The sequence below is a fragment of the Alosa sapidissima genome, chromosome 9 (genome assembly GCF_018492685.1).
Source record: "Alosa sapidissima isolate fAloSap1 chromosome 9, fAloSap1.pri, whole genome shotgun sequence".
Lineage (NCBI taxonomy): Eukaryota > Metazoa > Chordata > Actinopteri > Clupeiformes > Clupeidae > Alosa > Alosa sapidissima.
Window position 1 is genome coordinate 33737439 of NC_055965.1, and position 11795 is coordinate 33749233.

General features: G+C 40.5%; 2 protein-coding genes across 1 annotated transcript; both read left to right on the forward strand.

Annotated features, from left to right (window-relative positions):
• LOC121718854 (zinc finger protein 665-like) overlaps positions 1 to 11795 on the forward strand; it is a 1212449-nt gene that overhangs the window by 1024965 nt on the left and 175689 nt on the right.
• Positions 26 to 4394, forward strand: LOC121718991. Its single transcript, XM_042104480.1, has 6 exons — positions 26 to 252; positions 1878 to 2104; positions 2675 to 2859; positions 3440 to 3521; positions 3908 to 4020; positions 4282 to 4394. Exons 1-5 carry the CDS (start codon positions 157 to 159, stop codon positions 3960 to 3962), a joined length of 645 nt encoding a protein of 214 aa, XP_041960414.1. The 5' UTR covers positions 26 to 156; the 3' UTR covers positions 3963 to 4020; positions 4282 to 4394.

Consider the following 11795-nt stretch of genomic DNA (forward strand, 5'->3'; position numbering starts at 1 on the left):
AGCCGTTGTGATATAACGTTAGCCTAGTAGCCTTATTCCAACGACCAAACCCTCCAATGTATCAAAATCACAGAGGAGGCGGAGTTGACCAATGAAGGGTATAAATGGAATGTGTCTTCCGAAATTCTTTCTCTTTGTGCTTCTCTTTTTTTAACCATGAATTCAGTAATTCTCCACTTCAGTGCACATTCAGCAACGGTCAGCATTAGACTGTTGGACCTAACGGTGGACAACGTGGCCAGGATATTCCAGGTGCAGTAATGTAAAAGTTATACTATTAATTTGGGGAATGCATATTACGTTAACTTTTTTCATCAGCAATATAAAGATAAACGAACAATTTTGCACTACCAACACATGTAACTGCCTAGGCTAGGCTTAATTAGCCTATAGTTGTAGTCTAGACTAGCCATAGTCTACCCAGTGTTGTAGCCTAACGTTACTTGAAAGGCAGAAGACTTAATTATTAGCTGATTTTTATATTATGAAGAGCCTCCTTAGAACTGTTGTAAACAATGCATGTTAGAGTAATTTTTATTTGGCTGCTTCTACTTTTTAATACTATTATTTTCACTAATTATTATTAGGCTTTAATAACTTTATTATTATTAATATTATTATATGTTAAAAAATATAATAACAACCATAATAATAAGAAGAAGATTCACAATAAGAAGAATAAACAAAATTTTATAAGAATTTACGAAATCTGACTGGTTATGCGTTGAATTATCCTATTTTCCAAACCACCACGTGTGGTAGCCTATGCTATTGCTGCTAGGCTGCATGCAGAAAGCTAATGGATACACGAGGTGGAATTGTAAGCAAGTTATAGTTAGTTCATAATAATATGTATGATATAGTTCTATGATATAGAACTATACCTTTTCTTATTAGGCTAATATTATGCGTATGTTATTATTATTATTATTATTATTATGGTTGTTATTATCTTTTTTTACATATAATAATAATAATAAGAAGAAGAAGATTCACAATAAGAAGAATAAACGAAATTTTACTAAGAATTTACGAAAACTGACTGATTATGCGTTGAATTATTTTATTTTCCAAACCATCACGAGTGGTAGCTGCTATTGCTGCTAGGCTGCATGCAGAAAGCTAATGGCTACATGAGGTGGAATTGTAATAGTAAGTTATAGTTCATAATAATATGTACAATATAGTTCAATAATAACGATAAGAATGCTAAGGGAAAACGGCCGCCGAGGTGTCCTGTAAGGAATTAATGGACGAGAGCGAGGGGCAAAAAACTCCCCGATGCGCAGCTGAGTCCATTTAATGTTGTACAACTGGACACACCTCAAGGCCGTTATCCCGCTTATCACCCGGTTGCCACTGTAAAGCTTATGCCTTGAATTGTAATAGCAACTATATAGTTTTAAAAAGATAATAACCATAATAATAAGAAGAAGATTCACAATAAGAATTATAACATATCGTTTTACGAAAGCTGACTGTGATATGCCTTGAATTGTAAGAGCAACTTATAGTGGATAAATAATGTGTAATAGCAACTTATATGGGTTATTATATTGTCATTTTTGGATTCCCAAGAGTGTTGAAATTCTGGTTCACACCCTGGTCACCTCCCGTGTAGATTATTGCAACTCTCTCCTCTATGGTTTAGCCTACCTGACAAATCCATAAAACTAGTCCAAAACTCTGCTGCCCGCATCATAACACCTGTCCTGCAGCAACTTCATTGGCTCCCTTTCAAATAATTGACTCAGTGACTATGTGTGGATTTTTCAAAGCATAACACAAAAATGCTGAAACGAAAATATGTTTACATGTATCTGACGGTGACAATTAATAACACCGCCTTGGCGCCCTCTCTACATTTCTCATAACAGCTTGTCCCTGACACTATTTATTTAAAAGACCGGGAGAATGGAACTTTAGTCCTCCCATATAATGGGATTTTTACCAACACGGTGGGAGCGGAGTATGATGTGGAGGGAAGGCCCTCCACCGAAGCGGGGCCACAGTTCCGCTTCCCCCCTGGCCGTCTCCCTGCTGCTGGCCCTGCACCGGGACCAAGACCCCCACGCCCCTCCCCATCACCGGCCACCTACACGAGGTCATTTACTTTTAAGTAGCCTATTATAGAGTTCTCAACGGGCCTGAAAATTATAACCCGACCTCACCCGGCCCGTGGCTTTTAAAGCCCGGACCCGATGTAGCCTAATCCGACACATCTACATGAATCTGCCCGAACCCGGCCCGACGTAAAACATAGGCTACTTTTTGACTGTTAAACCCTGACGTTATTTAGGTGAAGATTTATATTTATAGCATGACAATTTAGCCTATAAAAGGTGAATTTCTCCTCTTCTGCATATCATGATGGAAGAACCATGTCACTTTGGATGCGCAGTTATTTTAGCGATAAGTTTTGCAATAGGCCCTACCCTTCGATATACATATCGTTGGAAAGTTTAGTTCATGGCCGTTTATGTGAGCGGAAAAGATTAAGCCCGAGGTCCGACCCGACCCGAGTCATTTCCTTATATTTTCGACCCGAACCCGCGGGTCCCGTCGGGTTTGTCGGGCCGACCCAACCCATTGAGAATTCTAGCCTATTAAGGTTGTGTTTGTCTGTATGTGTTGGTGTGCTATCCCGTCTTTTGTTTTTTTTAATTTTTAATAGGAATGTTGTGGTGGCCACATTAGTGGACGGGGCGTGGGAGGAGGCGAGCCTCACTGTCCGCTTCAGTGCGGACCAGGCGACGGTGCAGGGCATCCAGGACCTGGTCAGGGCGGCGCTGGATGCAAGGAGCGTCGTCCTGGCCGACGGCCAGGGGAGAAGGCTTATCCCCTCCGCCGGCACTGAAGGTATATATCAATACCGAGCTTCTTTAGTTAATTTGACCAGTGCTTGAATTATCTTTTTGTCTTTAAGGGGGTCTCTCTATCTCATTGCTCGCGCATTGCCTAAAGGCGATACAAAATAGCCAATAGGTGCGAGTGGCGCATTGCAACCCTGGGTGTTCAGTCGTCTCGTGTGTTGAACCGTGGAAATAAATAGACGAACAATTTTGGAATTTGCACTGAAATGTTGTCGGGTATCCATTGACTATCCCGCCATCAGAGATTGCTAACAGGTGTTTCAAAATATCTGTGAACTTTCCGGAGCTCTGAATGGCATAGGCTAGGCTAGATCAGTTGACACAATCAGAAGGCGGCATTATATGGGCTTATAATGTATGGCTTTGTCAATGAACATAGAAGAGGCTAAGAGCAAGTTAGGATTAAATTACAATGACGGACACCTTCAGATATGAGAGACCCCCTCAGATTTTTGACTTCCCTCTGGCTCCTATAATTCGAGCACTGAATTTGACGTAATTTGTTTATTTAAATGTTTATTTAAAAATTATTATTTTAATTAAAATGTTCTGTCTGTTCCCATTAGGGTTGGAGTATTGGCGGAGGGGCTCAAGGAAGGTGGTGGCCTACAGGGGGGAGGACTTCCCTAACAAACGTTCCGGACGCCGGTAAGGACACTCTAAAAAAAAGGCCTATAAGTCCGACGTGATACGCTCGAACCAGCAAGCATACCCGCTAAGGACACTCTAAAAAAAAAAGACTATAAAAAGGTATATAGGCAAAAAGATATAAAAAGGCCTATAGGCAAAGTCCGACGTGATACGCTCGAACCAGCAAGCATACCCGCTCAGTGATGAAAATTGAGCCATTAATGGTGTAATACCCAGCGCAGCCTCTTACCTCTTAAAACAATGAGACACCCTAAAGCACACATTGAGCAACATTGAGATTGTATTGCAGCCTGCTTAAATTTTACGTTTTAAGTTTTAACAATGTGTGATGGATATCAATCTCAACCAAAAGAAAGACCATTCACCTTATGCTGTTGGTTAAGGTCAACCACCGAGATGGTTCGTGCTGAGGTGGCAAGGGTACAGCAGGAAAGGTAGCTCACCAGGGCGCAAGTTACGGCACTAAAGGGCACATTCATGTGTGTTATTTGTAGAGGTAAGTAAAAACAAAAGCCACATGTTTTCAATCGACAATTAAAGCAAACACAGATATTTTTGCAATGACATCAAAATCAAAGTAAAAGTGTGTATACTGTTGTCAATCAGACCATGCAACACAATTACACAGAGATCGAATGCGATTCCCCCTAATCCAAACTTTACAAGTTAGATTTATAACACACAACATATAAAACAATAGTGCAAAAGACAACATCAATAAGCATTGTATTCTCCTTTCGTTTTTGTGCCATTCCAGGTGAGATGGACGTGCCCGTTTTGGGCCTGTGCTGCCGCTCCCTGGTGGGGTGCCGGGCCTGCGCGGCACAGTGGCAGCACAGGCAGGGGGGGGCAACTGCCCAAGATGCAGAGGTGAATTCACCTCAGTGGATGTTGCTGGGCTTGGGGAGGGGATAGCAGTGATTAAAGATTTGTAATTATAACATCAAAGTCTGTTTTTATTTATGAATGAAATGCAGTCTGACGTCACGAACGCACCTTTGCCAGAGTGTTAAGAAGGATATTAGGGAGAACCTCACAATCGTTAACACTTTTTTATTTTCTAATTTCAAACTCAATTTACACAAAGACGATAGACTTGCTGTGCAATTTGACCAGAACAGAGTGATACATGTGTTCTCCATTAAAGTTGAAACAGAATTTAATAATTAAATTATTTTTTTTACTTAACAGCAACATTTAGCCTACCATTTAGCCTACCTTACAACCTTGACACAGCCATAAAAAGTGTGGTAACGTTACAGTTGTAACAAATATCTAGCCCCAGAGGTCAGCTCCACGCCTGAAATTAAACTTTAGGGGGTGAAGATTATATGGTGAAACTTTCATGCTTTAGTCATAAAATGCACAATTGTTTTGCCTAACTATAGCAGCAGTAGGCCTATATACCCTGCTAACCAGTTGCACCACTGGAAATTTTGTATCTAGGTCCTACAATAGCCTACACACAGAAAAAAAGGTTCTTAACTGGTTCTTCAAAAAGGCTCTATGGTTCTCAGAAGAACCACCACTCAAGAACCATTTTCTGCAGTGGATGGTTCTGCATGCTTTAGTATATGAAATGGTTCTTGAAGCATTCCACACACAGCATCCCCCACCCCTTTTCAACATCAGCCACAGTGACTTCAACCGTCACTTTTCTGTCTGGCATCTGACTGCATGTGTAAGCTGTACAAACTCTGCCTGCCATCATCATATCCAAGGTATTGGAATTACAGTACTTTTGTGTGCCAGTTGAAGGAATTTACTAAAATATAGCTTTTTTTTTTTTTTTTTTTCCCACAAAGCCGATAGTCATGTTAGGATAAGAAGCTAGCTAGCAATTAGCTAGCGAGCTAACACAATTTTAGCTATTCACCCCTTGCAAGTGACGTCACGTTTTGTTCGCGCCACAGCAAAATAGCCTAGTGGACAGCAAGAACACGAATCAAATCAATGGGTTGTAATGGGACATATAGCAAAGCTAGGAGATTATAGTGAGATTTAACCGTAGTAATGCCCTTCCACGACTGTTGGCTTATTGTTTGGAATACAACAACATCCCATGTTCTTGCATAGATATATTTTGGTTTGTTTTCTTTGTGTTTTGGGAGTATTTCAACCACAATTGCATGCTTATCTCCTCAGTGTATGAAGCACAGCAGCGGTTGCTATAGCAACCATAGACTCTGAACAGGACGGCAGATAGCACTTAGGCAAAGTCTTTGGCAAGATCTGAATGTAAACAGATAATACCGTTCAAGTTTTTTTTTAATTTCCTATTTCTTTCAATTCTTTAACTTAAGACATGTAAGAAGTAAGTTTATTCGCTGGGCAACGTACAAACTGACGAGTTACATTAGCCCTAGCACTATAAGCTACGATAAACGTTAGCTAGAATAGCTTCTAAGTGTGGCAGCTAGTTATTATTTCATGTTCTGATATGACATTCTTAACGTTTTGACTATGTTACAACTGATAAAAGCAAGACAAATAAAGTAACCAAATCGCTTTGCAATATTTTAGTCCAGAAATACTTATGGGTGTTCATTTACCATAATGTTAATTACAGTAGCCTAACGTAACGTTATCTCCCCTTGCTGTTACCAAGTTTTAATAACTTTACATTTGCGATCATGACCCATTTCATCTAACAACACCACTGGCATCTTCTTTGACTATCAGACCCCAAACAGCAATACATTGAACTACAAAGATGTTATAGTAATGGTGTTCATCAGTTCATCATAATCTTTATGACATAATGTAATTTGCCGTCCATCTCCCATCTTTTTGCCGTCCAGCATGGAGCCGTCACGTGTCTGCAAGGGGTGAATAACCTTTCAGTAACTAACCTTACCATTATGTGGAATATCTGGAATGGTAGTTCTAGTTAATATCATATCAAGCAATAATTCGCTCTGGGATGTCGTTATGAATATAGAGTTTTAACGTTAGTTGAATGAAATATCAGGTGCAAATAAGTTAGCTAACAGCTCTACATTTGCTATAGTGGCTGTTATCATGCACGTTAATTAATAACGTTAGCTGCTACCTTGCAAACATCTATGGGACATTCTAGGTAACACAAATTAATGAAGTAATATGTAAGTTATGCAGTTTAGTTTACAATATCATGCGGATAAGTAAAGGGAAGGGTAGTGTTAGGCTACAGTAACGTTACATGTTCTTCATTTCATAGCCCCTATTTGCCCCTTGTTTGAAGTATACACACCCACACACTCGCATATAACATTATAATATGTGAGCATGTATTTGTGTCTGTAACTCTGTTTAGTTTATAAATCCCCTCTTTGCATGCGTCTGTTTGTTGTTATTTGTCTTGTCTCTGTTCATGTGATGTCTGCGTCTGTTTTCCTTGTGCTTGTGCAACACTGGTTCGGTGGATCCATCATTGAGGCTGGTTTGGGCGGCTCCAGTCTCTCCCCGTTTGGTCCTGCTGTTCCGAACGTTGTTATGATTGTATAGTGGGCTCCATCAACTGTCCAGGTCAAAGTCGGTCTGTCCCGATGGTACTACCTGCTACTTGATGATGCCTGGTACTAGCCACCTCTGCTGCCTTCAACGTGGTGTAAGTGTTTGTGTTTTGAATGTATTGTATTGTATTTTTTGTTACATGGTGAGGGCTATGGGGTATGTTGTTGTTGTGCTCTAATTTGTTTGACATATGGGCTATGTAATGCATTAATAAATCATGATTATTGCACCTACTTAATGAATTTTTCAATTTAGCTAGCCATGTTTACCATTGTGTTGGTGGTAATGTGAGTGTGCTCTGAATATCTGCCAAACTGGTTACAATTTAGTTTGATCCTATGTTTTATTGACAGAGTCCTCACAAATAAATTGATATCAAGAATTAACATAGATGGTGATGGTGGCAAGGGTGCCCTCAAAAGGTAATTACAATTTATTTTGTACACCTGATTAACTTACATTATTTATTCTTTTTAATGCAATGATTGCAATAACAAATTGCATAACAAAATGTATGGCAATTGCTGTTTTATTTTTTTAGGTGCCATCCAGCAGCCCCAGCCTGGAGCCAGAGGCTAGTACTGCATGTCAGATGGGGGATGATCTATGTTAGGCATCAGAAAGGTGGTGTAAGCAAGAAGGCAAGTGCTATATGATGATGATATCACACACATACTACTGCTCTGAAGTCACTTTTAAATGTCCTCTTTATCAAAAGAAAAGCTCCGGACATTTTTAAAGGTGCTTACCATATATGTGTGTGTTATATTCAACCATTTACTCTGTCTGTGTGCGGGTTATTCATAGAAGTGTATGAGTGGACAGAAATTGGGTTGATGAAAGATGTTAAGCATCAGTGGCATTTGTTTGTTTGTTGAGATAGAAGAGGCCCTGGGTTGGCGTCGTCATCTCCTTCTGGGGGGTTGCCGCCTTCTTGTATGTGAGGTCCTTGTATACAATGTTTTGCTGAAACAGGTGATGCGCTCATTTCGATTCCTGTCATACCATACTTGGAGATGTAATCTGTAGGATTGTTCTATAAGATGTGTGCCTTTTGTGCGGAGGTCTCCGGATTCCGTGAATAAAGCTCTCTGAGATTTCTGACTCTACTCCCAGCTGGCTAAAACTTAATTTCTCAAAATCTCTAGACAAATTTCTGTTCCTACATGGTGTATACATCTGCATTACTTCTAACTATTGCACCTGACTTCTAGGCTGCTAGTGTGGGTTTGCTTTTTTTCGTCACACAAGCTGAGTACTTTGCATTAAAGGTGCAATTTGTTATGTGTCATGGTCCTGGTTGGGCCAGGCTGTATTTGTTGCTGTTTTTGGAGCCTGGGCTGCCCACAGAGACCGCGTTTTTTTTTACTGTGTATTCAGGGGATAGTCAGCTAGCGGATGGTGAGGTGATGCTTGCTGTATGGGACAATTTTTTTTTAGCTTAGAAACGGCAACATTGCTCAGAGCACCTATAATTATTTTCAGGCACAGGGTCAATTGTAATATATGCTTTCTTTCTCTTTTACAGACACTAGACTTTTACTGTCGAAGGTACCATCAGAGCACCTCTCCCTACCCTGCAGGACATCTATACCAGAAGAGTACGGACAAGGGCCCAAACTATTTTAAAGGACATTTCATTCCCTGGCCATGGACTGTTTTAACCACTGAGGTCAAGCAGACGTCTCTGTTCCCACATGGCTAAAACAGACTGAGGAGGAGTTTCTTTCCTCATAATCCAGTACCTGGCCTGTAGACATGTTCGCAATTTGGTGTTGGGGGAATTTATCACTTGAACTGAGTTAGTGGGTCCGTAGACATGAAAAATTACCGAGGTGCTTGTCTGCCACTGTGCCACGAATTGCGCAATGGTCAAATCCAATATGGCCACCATCGGCTATGATGAAAATTCAACTTTTTTGTTTCTGAATGTATATACACATGTAATACCTCCATTTACACTTATTATGGTATATGGAATTCATTTCTGATATTGTTATGACCATATTGGGTGATACATGATACATGATTTCATAGCAGGCCAAATATAAAATAAATTTTATATATAGCCTAGATATCTGTTTTTATTAGATGATCAGATGATTTACAGTTATATGTAATATGTAATGTTTCATGTTTGTGTAATGTTTCATACAGTGATGCAGGTCTACTGCAGTGAATAGGCTAAATACAACTTTGATAATTTTTATAGCCTACTACTGTATAGTTAACTTTGGCCTTGGTGCCCCCCACCAAATATGCCCAGCTGAAGGCCAAGTGGCCTTGCCCCCAGAATGGTGAAATTCCAAGCCTGTACACAACATATTAGATCTCACCTCCACAATTTCCTCATCATAATCTACAACTAGTCTACTAAACCCTATTTGTACTCACCTTCTTAAGACTGGTCTCCCCTTCCTGGATAATGTTTTGCTCTAGATTATAAATAATTCTATCAGGGCATGTACCGCAGTCATTTAAGACATCTGTTATTAAGCCCTTCCCCCATCCTAGCATCTTTACACTGGCTACCTGTTAAAAGTCATTGACTTCAAAATATTACTTAGAGTTCTTGGTTGGTTGCCTGCATTGAAAGAGGACACCTCATGAAGACGCTCTTTTGTCTGCTTCTGACAGAAGAAGCACTTCTATGCTGCCAGCAGCTGCTGCTGAACAACTGCAAAGTCCCTCTAGATGGACTTGATGCAGTTGCAGGTGTTGCTGCAGGTTCAGAAGATGGTCTACCACGTCTTTTCTGAAGACACTGAGTCCTGCCTGCTTCACATGATTTCTAGTAGGGAATCTTGCATGCTGCAGATGCTCACTGTTACAGGTGGATTTGTAGCAGTTCCTGTGCCAAACTGCTTTGTTCTGTTGTAAAATAATTGCACTGTAACAATGTAATCGTTGGCTGATCCGTGATCCCCATCTCCATACTCTCTCATGGACAAAAACAAGAAATTTGGCATATGTCTCTAGTGATGGGTCATTCACCAGTCCACACATATCTGCCACTGGATACATAGCCCAAAATCTGTTGGCAGAGTCTGATTGTGTTCTGTGCCCATAGCCAAATCGGAGGTTGACTGTCCGGCGGATCTGGCGGCTTGAGGGCGTGTCCGCCACAGACACCTTTGCTGTGTGGGTTGCGTTCTCAGCGCGCGCCGCGTCTCCAACGGCATCTCTCTCCAACGTATATAATCTATGGTTTAAACATTAGCTATCCTAAGATAAATTGTCCGGACATTACAAAACCCCATTAAGAAAGACAACAAACAGTATACAATTAATTCATAACAGTAGGCCTATACAATTAATTCATAACAGCAAATTGAATACTCTTGACGTTACTTAGTAGCCTAGGCTATAGTTTATAATTAAGATTAACAACGTTAGGCTAATATCTTACGGGACTCAATACAGTTAGAGAACAGTGTATCTACATATGTTACATAGTGCTGGGCGGTATGACCAAAAATGTATATCACGGTATTTTTCAAAATTCTTACGGTTTCACGGTATATGACGGTATTTTTTTTCCATGCATAATCAGATGTTCACAGCATTTTCTACAAGTTGGGAGAGGAATTGCTGCAGTACATTGAGTAAGGATGGTCTATTTTACTGTCATGATGTAGAATAACTCCACACTGACAGTTTTGCATGGCCCCAGAAAATGATGCTGTTTACAAAGAGCCACTCATGATTCTAATGAAGAATCTAATCAGAATGCAAAGACAATTGCAGTCAAAATACAGAACTTTTACTGTGCAAATTTCACAAACATTTTGTATAAAACCAATACAAAAAGTAGTGCAATTTGCAATAATTATACTTTTCTGAAAATTATACAATTTAAAATAAAACCTCTCTGCTAATATGCTTAGGCCTGTCGTGGAAAAATTCACTAACTTTTAACTCTAACTTAGCACTCTGAACAAAAACCAGCGGAGAACGGTCTGAGATGAGAAGTGGCCGCTCGTGGCCTTTTATTCACAAGTCCTGCTGGGTACAGCTCTGAAAAAAAATGCACAGAGACTAAGTGTCGCCAGGCAGGAGTTGTGAATGATGGATGTCCTCTGCAGCGGAGACTCCATGACCCAGGCCTTGGGGAGAAGGTGCGCACGTTCTGAGGATTTTCCTCTTGGGGAAAGTTTTTGTATGTTATCAAAACACCTCCTTTTTTCGTATGGCCAACCCTGGCCGGGTGTCTGCCCCCTATGTAAATGGCAGACCCCCTTGTAGCCAATCAGTATACACTCAATAAATTATATTGGTGGATGAGCTCACCAAGCTGCCACAAAAATTATTAAATAATCCCCAGTAGGCCTGTGTCACGTTCGCGCACATGCATGACATCCTCCCCCAGCTTCTGCCTGGCCACCTGGCTGCACATGAACTCTTCATGAACTTTACTACATATATCTCTCGGCTGCTGCCTGGCAACACATGACATCTTCAAAAAAAAATCTGCCACAGGCCCTACTCTTTCAAATAGGCCTATCAGAAACATGCCTTATTGTTATTGTGTGGTTTACATGACGTTAGTGGTAGGCTAACGTTAACTTCATGTGGATGTGGATGTCTTGTTAGCCTGCCATGAGCTTCGGTTCGGTTCGCTAGGCAAAACATTAACAAAAAAGTTCGTTTTGGTTCGCTGATGACAGTCAAGATCATTTCTAACTAGCCAGCTAGTATTGCTCAGTGCATGTCTATAACATGCTTTACTTGCTACCTGGATAATTTCAGCGAATATTCTTAAGGTGAGATGAATGA

Coding starts and splice junctions, on each gene's coding strand:
- LOC121718991 (XM_042104480.1), top strand. CDS start 157: ATGAATTCAGTAATTCTCCACTTCAGTGCACATTCAGCAACGGTCAGC. Junction 2,105..2,674: donor TCACCGGCCACCTACACGAG/GTCATTTACTTT, acceptor AATTTTTAATAG/GAATGTTGTGGTGGCCACAT. Junction 3,522..3,907: donor AACAAACGTTCCGGACGCCG/GTAAGGACACTC, acceptor CTGTTGGTTAAG/GTCAACCACCGAGATGGTTC.